The sequence below is a fragment of the Leptonychotes weddellii genome, chromosome 5 (assembly GCF_054177405.1).
Source record: "Leptonychotes weddellii isolate Sample4059 chromosome 5, ASM5417740v2, whole genome shotgun sequence".
Classification (NCBI taxonomy): domain Eukaryota; kingdom Metazoa; phylum Chordata; class Mammalia; order Carnivora; family Phocidae; genus Leptonychotes; species Leptonychotes weddellii.
Genome location: NC_138373.1, coordinates 104,220,371 through 104,233,910, shown reverse-complemented (window position 1 = coordinate 104,233,910; position 13,540 = coordinate 104,220,371). Strand labels below are relative to the sequence as shown.

Sequence of the window (13,540 nt, the reverse complement as noted above, 5' to 3'; positions counted from 1 at the left end):
GAGAACTACACATGACCTCTATGTGGGTCAGGCGCTATGCTGGAGGCTTCATTTCGTGATGGTTGGCGTGCTGGAGTCCCAGCAGTATGCGACGAGGCCCTGCCATGTCCTGGGCAGTGTCCCTGCCCTTACCCTACTGTTTCTGGGGTCTGCGCTGCTTCCGAGCAGTGGGCACACTCTGATTTCCTGATAAGCCTGTTACGTGGTATGTTCCAAGGACTCTGCATTCCAAAATGGAGTCCACACAGTGGACTGTTAGGCACTTCATGCTGTGGGTGCCTGGCTGTCCACCAGCTTGGCTTCTCAGTTCCAACCAGGTTGGCCAGGATGCCTTCAAATCAATAGCCATGGGGTTCGTGGCAAAAACAACAACAATAACAAAAAACAAAACAACGAAAAAGGTAGGAAAGGAGGGGTTCGGGCTGCAATGGATGACCCTGGGACTAGTGACTGAGTGAGCAGAGTTAAGATATTCATTGATAATGAAGTATCCCAGGGGAGATATTGACCAAGTGGCTCCTGCTAGGAGCCTGTAAGCCCCCTGTCCCACTTTCCTTTGGCCCCTGAGCCCCCATCTAGACACTCTGATGGAGTATGCCCTGCTTAGCAACCCGTGCGGGGACGGGGACAGAACATCTGCTGCCTTTCCAGGTCTCTGCTGCAGGCTGGCCTGTGGATGGCTTGTTTCCAGCCTGAGGGCTTTCTGAACTTTTTGATGTTACTGGGCTCTGTATGGCTGTTAGCCCCTAGAGCACCGAGAACTCAGCAGCCGGGGCTGGAAGAGGAGGGTTTGTTGTTGGTTTTGTTTTTGAAATCCAAGCACGTGGTCTCGGCAGCTTGGTTCAGTGATGCTTTGAGTCCTTGGAAGGAGACACTCACCTTGCTGGCCTGTGGAGGGGAGCCCCTCCCTGACGGGGCTGAGTCAGAAGCCTGAGACAAGGTCCAGGTGGGATCTTTGGGAACAGGTTGCAGGGCAGGCTGTGAAGACTCAAGCACTGCTCGCATCATATTTCCATGTTAGGGAAGGCTGCCAATTCCCAATCCCAAACCCTAAGCATGATTTTCGGATCCTTACGCTCATTCTCTGAATGACTGCTCTGTGCTGAGGGGTTGTAGGTTTGGGGTAAAGATGAATGCGACCCTGGCTCACGTCCAGGGATGTGGCTCCTTGCAGCACAAGGAGGACATGACGGGCTGTGAGAGAGGTACCAGGGAGTGTGGGCAGAGGGGATTCAGTCTTACCGGGAGAGTCTGCCCTCAGCATCCATGTGTATTTCTCACTGGCTGAACAGTTCCCTTCACACTGGGGGCTTGCCTTTCTGCTCCACTGGCCAGGTTAGAGGCTTTTGAAAACTTATGAGGGAAAGCATTTAGGGGTCTGTGCTTGTCGGCAGCTTATTGAAAGAAGGATTTGGTCCTACAGGGTGATCCCTTTTCTGTTATCAGAGGCAGCAAAGCTTAAAACCCATTACACTCCCTGTGGGGGATATTGTTCCCATTTTATAGGTGAAGGCATTGAGGATCACAGGGGAAGTCAACTGCCAAATCACAGCCAGAACTGAGTCTTCACTCCCACTGCACTCCCTTAGAGAATGTGGGACATGTTATCTGGCTGAGCACACCGAAATGATATAAAAGGTAAAAGTTTAAAAATACGGAAGTAAAGTGTTATCTAATATTTAAGCACATGGAGATTATGTAAAAGGTAAAGTGAAAAGTATGGAAGTAAAATGGTATATGACATTGAAGTTGACTTAATTCTACCCTCCACGTTTCAAGGGAAAAGGAGGACTCTCCTCCTTCAACTTGACTTTCAAAAACTGGGTCTAGAATGGGAAGGTGCCCAGTGGAGAGAATGGCAAGGGAGATTTGGAGTAAAAGCAGAATCACAGAGCAAGAACACATGCAGATTGTGTGCTCAGCACAAGCCTGGGGCATAGCAGACGCTCAATAAATGTCCCTTCCTTTCCTTCACAGAAGGACTAAGATGCTCCTGAAGCTGACGTGGCCTGGGCACAGATTAGGACGTTGGACAATTAGGGCGTTGTTCAGATATCCACAGATAAGGACATGTTTGACTTTGGATTGAGGTTCTCTCAAAGCTTTAAGCCTCAAGATTTATTTGCATGATTATGATTATATAAGCCAGATTGGGGAAAAAAAAATCAAGGAGACACATGGGTTTGCTTCCTTCAGCATTCTCTTACTGCAAACCAAGTAGCATGAATAGCTAGCTCCCTGTTCTTCACCCTCATCCCTGCTCCGGCCATGTAGTTAAGACACAGGATTGGAGGTTGCGGGGAGGGGATGGGAGAAGGGAAATGACACTTCTTGAGTTTCTGCTACTAACTAGGAACTGTGTTTGGCACATGGGTACATGCTCTGTTCTGTTTTTGCAATAGCCATACTCTTTTTCTTATTCGCTTTTAGAAATGAGGAAATTCAGGCTCAAAGAGCACTTTGAATGACCCAGGGTCATTTAACTAAAATACAGTGAAACTGAGACTTAAACTCAAAACTTATTTTTTTTATGTTATTTTATGCTCTCTCTGTCCTGGGCCCTGAGAAATCCTGGTTCTGTAACTCATGGGCCTACGTGGAATGCACGGCCTTAGCACCAGGAAGGAGAAGGAGATAGCTTTGCTTCACCCAAAATAGTAGTGATACCTAACATTTGTATCATATCATGGTTTTCAAAACACCTTGTGTGAATTTCTCATTTTATAGCTAAGAGTACAGAGCCTCAACGTTGAATTCAAAGTCACAGAGCCAGGAAATCACAAACTGGGGCTCACACGGAGACCATGTGACCTTAAATTCCATTCCAATATTCACGTGTCTGGCCACACAGGCAAAGGAAGGACTGTGACTGAGTTTAGGAGTGGATGCTCTCTCTGCATTTGGTGACTTGATGGGTTTTCTGATACTCATCCTTCCCTGGTGATCTTGAAAAGTCGGACTTCCTGGTTGCTTAGCAGAATCACCCAGTAATACATGATTACTGACTGGTTACATCAATATACACTTGGACCTCAGAGTTATGGAAAGCCTTTGATGGCAACCTTTTGTTGGGTGCCCGGAGTCAGACAGACCCAGGAATAGAGAGGCTTTCCCTAAGTCCCTCAGCCTCTGGGTTTTCATGTTGAAAAATGACAGGGTTGATAGCTGTAAGGACTTCTAGTTACAAGAACGAGAATTCTCCTCTCCTCAGTGACTGGCTCTTGTGTTCTCCTGGTGTGATATGGGAAGGAGTCAAGATATTTTGAAAAATGACAACTCTTTTGAAGCATCCTAGGCCAACTTCTTTCTGTAAGAGTATGCATACTTGCCCACGTTGCATTTGTACTCCCCCAAAGCACTTGTTGACACTCTTCCTGGGGCAGAGGGACAAGCAAGGCCTCTGAGGCTGCTACTGAGGGGCCCCTGTAGTTAATAAACCTGTCGCCTCTTTCGTCAGCCTCACCGGATGGCAAGCCAGCACAGGCCTGGTGGTAGCTGCCCTCCTTTGGATTGGTCCAGAGCAGGGAACGGCATTCTGCAGAAGGTCTTTTTTTCAGATTGAGAAACCCATGTCCTGATCTCCTCTTTTGATGATTTCACAAAAATCGAATTGCATGACAGATGCCCAGATAAACAGGAGAAGTTTGCAGTCAAAGCAAGTTTTGGGATAGAGCTGATTAGTAGACTTTTAATGGCTATTAGCTTGATAATCACTAACCAGGCGTAGCTTCCAGGCAGACCAAACCCATGCATAAGTGTGCCCACACCCATGCACACCAACACCTAGTTGGCAGGTATAAAAGGGGACCCTGACTGTCTCCCGACAGCAGAGCGTATTCTCCAGCCTTAACTCGTCTCGGAAACCCCAATTTTCTTCGCTGGGCAGAGGCATCATGAGTTGTCAGATCTCGTGCAGATCTCGAAGAGGAGGAGGAGGAAGATTCCGGGGCTTTAGCAGTGGCTCAGCCGTGGTCTCCGGTGGGAGCCGGAGATCGGCCACTGGCTTCTCCTGCTTGAGCCGCCATGGTGGTGGCGGAGGGGGCTACTACGGTGGTGGCTTTGGCAGTCAGAGTCTTGTTGGCCTTGGAGGCACCAAGAGCATCTCCATTAGTGTGGCTGGAGGAGGTGGAAGCTTTGGCTCCAGTGGTGGATTTGGTGGCAGAGGAGGTGGCTTTGGAGGAGGCAGTGGCTTCGGTGGAGGCAGCGGCTTCGGTGGAGGCAGCGGCTTCGGTGGAGGCAGCGGCTTCGGTGGAGGCAGCTTTGGAGGCGGCGGCTTTGGCGGAGGCCGCTTTGGAGGTGGCGGTGGCTTTGGAGGTTTTGGGGGTCCTGGCGGATTTGGACCTGGAGGATTCCCTAGTGGAGGCATCCACGAAGTCTCCATCAACCAGAGCCTCCTGCAGCCTCTCAACGTGAAAGTTGACCCAGAGATCCAGAACGTGAAGTCCCAGGAACGGGAGCAGATCAAAATGCTCAACAACAAATTTGCATCTTTCATTGACAAGGTGAGTCATGAGAAGTTGGCTCCATCTGATGCTCAGGATGCCCTACTTCCACTACTCACTGGAAAGGAAACAGCACATAGGAAAGAGCTCCTGTTTCTTTTAGGAGCCCTTGGTGTCGTCAAACTAGCCTGGCTTATTTCCCAAATGGGAAAGAGGCTGGCTTCCTGGGCTGCGTCTTCTGAGACAGTCTGCAGTTAAGAATTATGTATGCCTTTGGCTTTATTGTTTCAGCCTAAATAAGTAAGATTTATGGAAAATTCTGAAAATCATGGGAAAACTGTTATAGACAAGTAATGGACTGAATAGTTCAGGCCAAGCGGCAGCAGGTGTTGGAAGAAGTTGGTAAGACATCTTCTGAGATAGTCTTTCCTTCCCTGGAAGTTATTACTCTCTTAAGTTCTGGGAAGCTGAACCTGCTTGGGGATGAATGAAATTCCTGCCTTCAAGAGAAGCATTCTCAGTTTTGTGACCCGTAAAGTCTTTATTGGTGTCACTTTTGAGCATTACAGGGTTTTGTCCTATTTCAAGGCAGATGAACTTGCCTAAGAAATTTACGAGGCTCTTAAAAACCAGACCGAGGAGCCCTGCCCTGCAGTGCTCTCACACTCAGCACCTTTAGGAGCAGTGCCAGTGGACGCCTATTTTTGGTTTGCCCAAGACTTTATGGGACTTTTGCAGGGAATTCAACTAGGATGGGAGAAGGAAATGGCCTGGAGTCTTGGGAGCAGCTGCAAACAAGATAGTGGGTGGTGAAGTAGGAAAAAGAGCTCTCTGTGTGGAAAGTACCAGACGTAACATTAGGGGTCTGTAGAACTTTCCAAGTGTGGAGGCAGGGAGCTCGAGCTGGATCCGGCATCCAACTTGTGAGCACAAAGCCGAGTAGACTTCTTTATGTCCCGAAGCAGGGTCAGAGCTGTCTCTGGCAAATGAGTCCCGCTGGTGGGAAGGGAAACCCAGAGCTCCTGTGCTCTTCCTCTGGTCCCCGTAGGTTCGGTTCCTGGAGCAGCAGAACCAGGTGCTACAGACCAAGTGGGAGCTGCTGCAGCAGCTGGACGTGAGCACCCGCTCCACCAACCTGGAGCCCATCTTTCAAGCGTACATTGCCAAACTGACGAAATATGTGGATACGCTCTCTGCAGAACGAACATCCCAAGATTCAGAGCTGAACAACATGCAGGATCTTGTTGAGGATTTTAAGAAGAAGTAGGTGGCCAAGTAAATGCCAAATAAATATTGATCGTAGCCATCCGGTTGTTCCCCCAGGAGGCCACTCATGTCCCCATTGCATTTGTGGTGATAATTTGTGTGTGCCGACTATTTGTGAGGAAGACATTGAGGGCTTTAGAGATCATGTTTTCTTCACATGTTTGGGAGTTAATTTATAGAAAAGCATCCTTATTTGGGACATCATAGTTACCATTTGGAGAGTGAAGGTGTTTTATACTCTTAGAGAGTGGAAGATTTGGGGGTGAGTCCAGTAGGAAAAGGAAAAGAAAAAAGTAAACAAAGTAGAACTGATCTAACAGCTGTGTCCCCGGGTCCCCACAGGTATGAGGATGAAATCAACAAGCGCACATCTGCTGAGAATGATTTTGTGACCCTTAAAAAGGTGAGCAAGGGAATGTCATGGCTGGGTGGGACTGAGGAGGCTTCAGAAGCCCACCGGGTCCAGGCAGACAAGCAGGAGAAGAACTCTGAGTGGAAACAGCAGTAACTAAGGGAAAAGGGTGAAGCAGGTCCACCGCTGGTTCTCTTGAAAACAAAAGTGTCTCTGCAGTTCAAGCTTCTGGAGCTGCTCTGCAGATTTGCTGGAGCATTCTCACCAATAACCTCCTTCAAGCTTATATTGGGCCCTGCAAGATGCAAACACAGAAAGCACTTCAGTTGTCTTCTAAAGAGCTGAGGAAGGGATGGACCTCCCTTAGAATGCCTAAAGATGTTGTCAGTTATGCTGACGAGTTTGGGCTAGAAGGCAGAAATGTAGCTTCTCAGCCCAGTTGCTGCAGAAGCTTTGGTGTAAAATCCAGAGAAGTTCAGGTGAGGTAGGATGGACAGACAGGAGGGAGAGTTGAGGGCTGATAAAAGCCACAGAGGCCATTAGGTTCCATAGTAGGAACACACAGTGTCTCAAGCAGGAGGGAGACAATGGTTGACAAAGCTCGTCCCGCCTGAGCTCTGATGGTCTTGAGGAACATGAGCAGTGAACGAGGGCACCCGGCCCGTAGTCGAGGTGCATTGTGGACTCTGTGCCAAATGATGACCCGTGGAGACGTGGCTCACCTGAGGTGCCTGCGATGTTGGAGAGCCACTGACAGGGACTGGGTGGAAGAGAGAGACAGAGAGAGGGTGGGGCCCATACCTTGAGCCGTGGGTGAGTTTTGCCAGAAACCCCTCACATTTTCTGCAGGACGTGGACAATACTTACATGACCAAGGTGGAGCTGCAGACCAAGGCAGATGTGCTGACCCAGGAGCTTGAGTTCATTAAATTCCTTTTTGAGGCGGTAAGGAGGCTGCTCCTGGCGAGACCCTTGCTTCTCACTCTTCCCTTCAAAGCAGTCCTTCCCAATGGGTGAAAAGGTGGGATGAGTGGGGTTTATGGACTGGCTGACTCCCACTTGCCACCATTCCAGGCCACTAGGGGTTTCTGGGGTGTAGGTCTTGGAGGAGAGAACTATCTTCTCTGATGAAGGAAGGTTCAGGAAACCCGGGACAAATTCCCTTCACTTCATTCCTCAAATGTCCTGCTGCCCTTAGGCAAAGAGCTGTCCTTTTCCCATCCCTAAGTCTAACGTGTTTCAGACCTCCCCTCTGTGCCCATGTGTACACACATTTTCCAAAACATTTGTCATCCACATGCTTCTTTCTGGGGGCATCAAACTTATCAACACTGTCTACCTGGTGAAGGCTACCCAGCAGGAGGCTCAGAAATAGACTCCTCTCCCATAATTCTCTGGACACCCTTGGCAGAGGGTGAGGATTGGTGGTTATCTCGCTTTCATCCCACCCATCATATCCCACTCAGCTTAGTCTGAGAGTCTGTATTTCCCTAACTCTGGGGAGGGGGAATGCCTCCTTACCGCCTTGGCTATGGTCAGGGAAGCCATGGCCAGACCTCCCGTCGTGTTGCAGGAGCTGTACCAGGTGCAGGAGACTATCACCAACACCAGCGTCATCCTGTCCATGGACAACAACCGCAGCCTGGACCTGGACAGCATCATCTCCGAGGTCCGGAGCCAGTACGAAGAGATCGCCCAGAAGAGCAAGGCCGAGGCCGAGGCGCTGTACCACAGCAAGGCAAGTACGCGGAGAGCAGAGAGAACCACAGCTTTGTCTAAAAAGCTGGGTTTCACCTCGGCTGGAAAGTGTCCAGTGAGCTGACGGGTGTCTTTGTCTAATAGAAGTTGGGCATCATTCTCAAGCAAGAGTGTTCACAGGACCAAAACTGCCCTCAACTGAGAATGGCACCGAGTCCTTTTGGGGATGTGAGACAGTCCCCCACTGCTCACGAAGGTGGCTTGGTTGACCCACCCTGTATTAGACTTTCCTTGGCTCAAGCCAGGCTTCCTCCAAGCTGCCACTGTCCTCCTCTTCCCGTACAGTATGAAGAGCTCCAGGTGATGGCGGGGAAACATGGAGACAGCCTGAAGGAGGTCAAGATGGAGATCGGTGAGCTGAACCGCATGATCCAGAGGCTGCAAGGGGAGATCGCCCATGTGAAGAAGCAGGTGGGCGCAGCTCTGAGGGCTGTGCGGCTTCAGGGGTCGAGTGGGGCTTGCGGGGGTGGGAGGTCGTGTATGGGTGTGTGTGTGGGGGGGGGTTGGAGTGTGTGAGTGTGTGTTTGTGTGTGTGTGTGTGTGAGAGAGAGAGAGAGGAGAAACTGAGAAATTCTAATCTAGCATATGTTGATCCCAAACATCTCGAGCATAACATAATTTAAGGCTTGTAACAATTTTTATGGTGGTCTAAGAGACATTCCAAAGTGAGGATTAGGGCAGGGAAAGAAGTGTTTTACCTTTCGGATTGCCTCCATAAATGAAAGGGAGTGATAACAAATAAAGCACAAGGTCCTCTGGCTGGGGCGGAGGTGGGGGGGTTGGAGGCAGAGCTCGGCCTCCGTGCTTGGCACGGGCCCCAAGCACGGGCGGTGGTGTGTGTGGGGGGGGCAGTGGGTGTAGCAGGGAGCTGGCCAGCCGGTGGGGGTTAGCTTGGAAGAGACAATGTGGGGCAGAGAGTTGACTCCAGGGGCAGAGAAGTTCTGTGAAGTGGTCCACGTCGGATGTTTTCATTTGCAGCTGTAAGCTGGGATAATGCCCTGTGCTGTGAGGACAAAGCTCATTACGGGGAAAGCGTAAGGGTCCAGGCAGAGGTGACTGATAGACAATGCCCCAGAAATGACAGCAGGCCTTAGCATCAATTTTTGTGCCTCGCATTAACTCCGGAGGGACCCAACCCTTCCAGGGCCAGTGAGTCTGGCTTCCCACACCCTGAACACACCCGCTCCCCCTCCCCCCTGCCAGGCCGACTCCACTCTCCAGACCAACAGAAACCTTTTCTTCCTCTCTCCCAGTGTAAGAGTGTGCAAGAAGCCATCGCAGATGCTGAGCAGAAGGGAGAGCACGCCGTCAAAGATGCTCAGAGCAAGCTCTCTGACCTGGAGGTCGCCCTGCAACAGGCCCGGGAGGATCTGGCCCGGCTGCTGCGTGACTACCAGGAGCTCATGAACGTCAAGCTGGCACTGGACATCGAGATTGCCACCTACCGCAAGCTGCTGGAGGGCGAGGAGTGCAGGTGCGGGGCACTGGGAAGGCAGAAGCCACTCCCTCCTAGGACCAGGGCGAGAGGCCAAGGCAGGGAAAGCTGGGGGTGGAGCAGGGCCTTCTGACAGCTGAGAGCTGACATCACGATGTTCCTCAAGCAGCCATTCACCACCCAAAGCATTTAGTGTGCAGTTGTAGATTTATCAATACGGAATGACTATCAAGGCAGATTAAATTAAGCAATAAGTTAATCTTGTTTTTTTCTGAAAGAGAAAATAAAATGTTGTGAGAACAGGTTAGTCCTAGACAGCCTGAAACATTGGCTTATGGGTAAGCAGGGTGCATGGTGTCTTCTCCCTCCACCTTGTGACCCAGAGCCCGGGGACCACGTTGGAAGGTGCTGACTGGCTGAGGCCTGACTGGCTGGCTGTTCCCCGGCAGCAGGTGCCAGACCTAGTTCTGTGCAGATTTCCTGGGTGACAAACTGAATCATTTGCTAACCGCCCAAAGGGAACCTTTCCTTCCTCTGTTTGAGGGCCCTGTCTGAGCCCTTTGTCCTTGGTAGTAGCATCCCCAGTGATTTCATCTGGCTGAAGCAACCGGAAGGGGACAAGTTACCCCAGGCCACCAGCAAGCCAGCATGACAGGGAAGGAGCCGCTTTGCTTAGGCTATTGCTCTGCACCTGTCTTCGAGGCCATGCCTCCTATGCCCAGCCTGCAGGAAGAAGTGGGAGAGATTTCTGATGCAGCCGAGGAGGCGAGGGCAGGAGGGTAGAATGGGGAGGCTGTACAGAGTTGTAGTTCTTTCTGAATTGGATGCTCATAGTGCAGCCTCGTTTCAAAATTTCTAGCGTGGCTTGGGTTCAGAATATCAGACTCGATATCATGGATTTAAACTCAAAAATGGGTTGCAAATCAGAAGTGAATTTGCTTTTTGATCATTTTCATCTGAGCAAAAAATTGGGATGCATTGGGCTGCTATGCCGTGTGGACAAACGTGGGGCCTGCCCATCTCTGTGATCTGGAAGCACGGGAGAGAGCGGGCTCTGGAAGCCCTGGTGGCTGATGGTCGAGGTGCATGCTCGCGGGTGGAAGCTCTAGAACAATATGGACACAGAGCCTAAGGGCCCCGCCACAAGCTATTTTCTCTCTCCCTGACAGGATGTCTGGAGACTTCACTAGCAACGTGACTATGTGTAAGTAGTGGGGTGTTCCTGTGCCGTGGGTGGTGTAATGGGAGGACGCAGGACGAGGCAGTCAGAATTTCCATGGGGACACTCTCTCTCTCTGCAGCCGTGACCAGCAGCACCATGTCTTCGAGCGTGGCATCCAAGACCGGCTTTGGAGGCTATGGTTCTGGAGGTAGAGGATCCAGTTCTGGAGGAGGAGGCTACAGCTCTGGAAGTGGCAGTTACAGCTCTGGAGGCAGAGGATCCAGCTCCAGAGGTGGCGGTGGAGGGGACTACGTTTCTGGAGGCAGCTCCAGAGGAGGCTCCGGCTCTGGAGGAGGATATGGTTCTGGAGGTGGCTCCAGAGGAGGTTCTGGCTCTGGAGGAGGATATGGTGTCTCTGGAGGTGGCTCCAGAGGAGGTTCTGGCTCTGGAGGAGGATATGGTTCTGGAGGGGGATATGTCTCTGGAGGTGGCTCCAGAGGAGGCTCCAGCTCTGGAGGAGGATATGGTTCTGGAGGTGGCTCCAGAGGAGGTTCAGGCTCTGGGGGAGGCTCTGGTTCTGGAGGGGGACACGGCTCTGGAGGTGGCTCTAGAGGAGGTTTCAGCTCTGAAAAGGGTGGTTCTGGCTCAGGTGAAGGTTACGGTTCCAGTGTGACCTTCTCTTCTAGATAAGGATGGAGTTCCCGTCTTGACTCTTCCACTTAGAATGTAGAAGCCTGTCTCTGTACATCCAATCGACAGCAAATCAAAGCTTGTCATCCACCTCTGGTGGCATCTTGGAGGAAAAGGATGCCCACATACCATGTTTGAAATATCTTCTCTCCAAACCAGTTAGTGGGAGCCAGTGACACCCTCTGAGCCCTAGGGAAGACTCTGCATTGCTTGGCCTTGTACATCCGGCCATGCCCCCTTTCCTGGCCCCTCCTTGCATTGCCCATTTGGTGGTCCTTCTCCTGACGACTGTTCTGTTGAGGGCCCCATCTCAAAGCCTGCACCTTTCTCGTGGCCCTGCCCCCAGGGAAACATGTTCCTGTGTATATAGCCCACCTTGCTGGCTCTGCATCTAAAGTACTGTGGTCTTGGTGTCTGCACAATAAACCTTCATTTGCAATTTATAACATGCGGTGTGTGTTTAATGTCAAGCCTTGGCAGAAGTGGGTAGCCAGGAGCTATTACTCATTGCCTGTCTGACTTAAGATAGCAGAAAATGGAGATTTTGGGAAATGATAAAAGAGAAGCTTCTTGGAGCAGGGACATGTTGCCCTGAGGCAGTGTGGCTGGGAGAAGCCAAGGATATATATTTTTTTTTTTTCTGGAAGTCTTTAAGAACAGAGACAGGAGGGGCTAGCCCTGGAGTCGGGGTGTGGGCGTGATGTTTTCAGAAAGTATTTGCCAGATCTGGGGACTGTGATAGTGCCAGGAAGGTGACAGCGGGATTTGTGGAAAATTCTCTTTCCCAGAAAAAGCCACTCTTAACAAGCTTTTCCCACAACTACCCGCCCCCACCCCCCCAACCCTCTTCTGACAAGAGCTCTGATCTGAAGTCCCTTCTCCTCAGGGCAAATCAGCTGAGCCCCTTGAGTTCCATCCAGGCTGTCTGCAGCTCTGAGCTTCCAAGGCCAAATTCCCTTACCTCAACCTAGGTCATGGACACTCTACATCCCCGAAGCCCTAAGTCCCCAGCAGGAGTTCTCAATGAAGGCTGAAGAAGAGGATCTGGGGAAGTCTCTGGAGGACTATAAAGTGATCTCCAAAATAAACAACCACTATTTTCACAGAACATTTCTCCACTTCCATCAGAGAAATTCCCCAACACATTCAGCAGATACTGGGGCCCCACATCCAACAGCCCTCTGAGACGCCCTAGCCCCGGACATCCCAATCAGGGCAGCCTTCCCCTATGGTTGGGATGATTTCAGCCTCTTCCCCACAAAGGCCTGTCACCTCATTGGAGCTTCGTGGAGCTGAGGAAGGGCTGGGCTCTTGGGGTTGGGATTAGATTGGCCAGAGTTGCCCAAATGGGAGTTGGTAGTTTTGGTTGGGTCCGGTCAAGCTATATGTATGTGGTATTCGATGCAGCAGATGTGGCTTAAGACAACTCAGAAAAAAAAATCCTGGGAGATTATTTTCTCTTTCATTTTACTTTAGCTTCAAAGCCTTGGTGAGGCCTTAGTTGAGGCTATTGAGGTGACTTTGAGCAATGCAGGGGAGGCATTAATAAGGAATAGATGGTTTCACCTGATCCCAGACCAGCTGGCCCCAGGTCTGAGGCTGTGGGAAGAGAGAGCTCTGAAGGCTGCAGGCCACAGGGTGACAGACAGTAGCTGAGGCTGACCAGTCAAGGGTGCTGTGGCCGACGCAGCCTTGGCTAGGTGGGAGAGGTCTGTGGAGGTGAGGGTACCAGCTGGGAAGGGGAAGGACAAGGGGCTTGGCTGTTTTAGGGTGTATTTACCATGCAGGCATGAACATAGCCTTAAACAGGGCCTAGTCTCCCAGACATTTAGGGCTGGAATGGAGCCTTAACATCAGTGATTTTGAGCCCCCAATATAGGTAAGGAAACAGATAAGGTCCAGGGTGGGCATAGAAAACAGACCTCCGCTCCCCAATTCATGTACTGTGTAAAGGCTTCAGGAATGGTGAGCTGTTCTGATAATTTTCTGAGGGGAAAGAAGGTGAGGCAGGAAAGGTGGCAGCTTTTATTCCCAACTACCTTAATTGCTGAGACTATTGGTGGTGTGAATCTCTCACCCCATCTATGGTTCACACTCCTCACTTCTACTCTAGCTGGGACGAAGCCCTTCTCTTCCGATTTACTCAGACACGTGTTACTTTCATGTTGGGCTCCAATAGCAAAATGAGCCTGCTCAGAGGGACACAGGCCTGAGGCCTGAAAGAAATCTGGCTGTAAGCACCTAATGGAGTGAGGGGCCAGCTTTGGGGGATGGAGTCTCCTTTCCTCCTAAGTGTCACAGGAGACTAGTCCAGAATCTGGGACAGCCCTCTCCTACCTCTGCTCGTCTTCCACCAAATCTGGTAACTGACATGTCAGATCTTGGGCTTCAAAAGGGAGATGGGCACAGGCAGTAGGGTTTTATGAGCTCTATTT

The 13,540-nt window shown here is 50.8% G+C and overlaps 1 protein-coding gene across 2 annotated transcripts; it reads left to right on the top strand.

Annotated features, from left to right (window-relative positions):
- The first annotated feature begins 3,721 nt into the window (after window positions 1–3,721).
- LOC102737322 (keratin, type II cytoskeletal 2 epidermal) lies at window positions 3,722–11,684 on the top strand. Of its 2 annotated transcripts, XM_031041946.2 has the most exons (10): window positions 3,722–4,502; window positions 5,491–5,705; window positions 6,051–6,111; window positions 6,910–7,005; window positions 7,634–7,798; window positions 8,104–8,229; window positions 9,072–9,292; window positions 10,423–10,457; window positions 10,555–10,953; window positions 11,029–11,684. In XM_031041946.2, the coding sequence occupies exons 1-10, from the start codon at window positions 3,894–3,896 to the stop codon at window positions 11,103–11,105; spliced, it is 2,004 nt and encodes a 667-aa protein (XP_030897806.1). In that variant the 5' UTR covers window positions 3,722–3,893; the 3' UTR covers window positions 11,106–11,684. The 2 variants fall into 2 exon arrangements, with proteins under 2 accessions (XP_030897806.1, XP_081675277.1); XM_081819151.1 differs by having other exon boundaries at window positions 10,423–10,455; window positions 10,568–11,684.
- The last annotated feature ends 1,856 nt before the right edge of the window (window positions 11,685–13,540 follow it).

What these genes read in the sequence shown, in the direction of transcription:
- LOC102737322 (XM_081819151.1), top strand. Translation starts at nt 3,894, where the DNA reads ATGAGTTGTCAGATCTCGTGCAGATCTCGAAGAGGAGGAGGAGGAAGA. An exon ending in TTGCATCTTTCATTGACAAG is followed by an intron (nt 4,503 to 5,490) that starts GTGAGTCATGAG and finishes TGGTCCCCGTAG; the next exon opens with GTTCGGTTCCTGGAGCAGCA. An exon ending in TCGCCCATGTGAAGAAGCAG is followed by an intron (nt 8,230 to 9,071) that starts GTGGGCGCAGCT and finishes CCTCTCTCCCAG; the next exon opens with TGTAAGAGTGTGCAAGAAGC.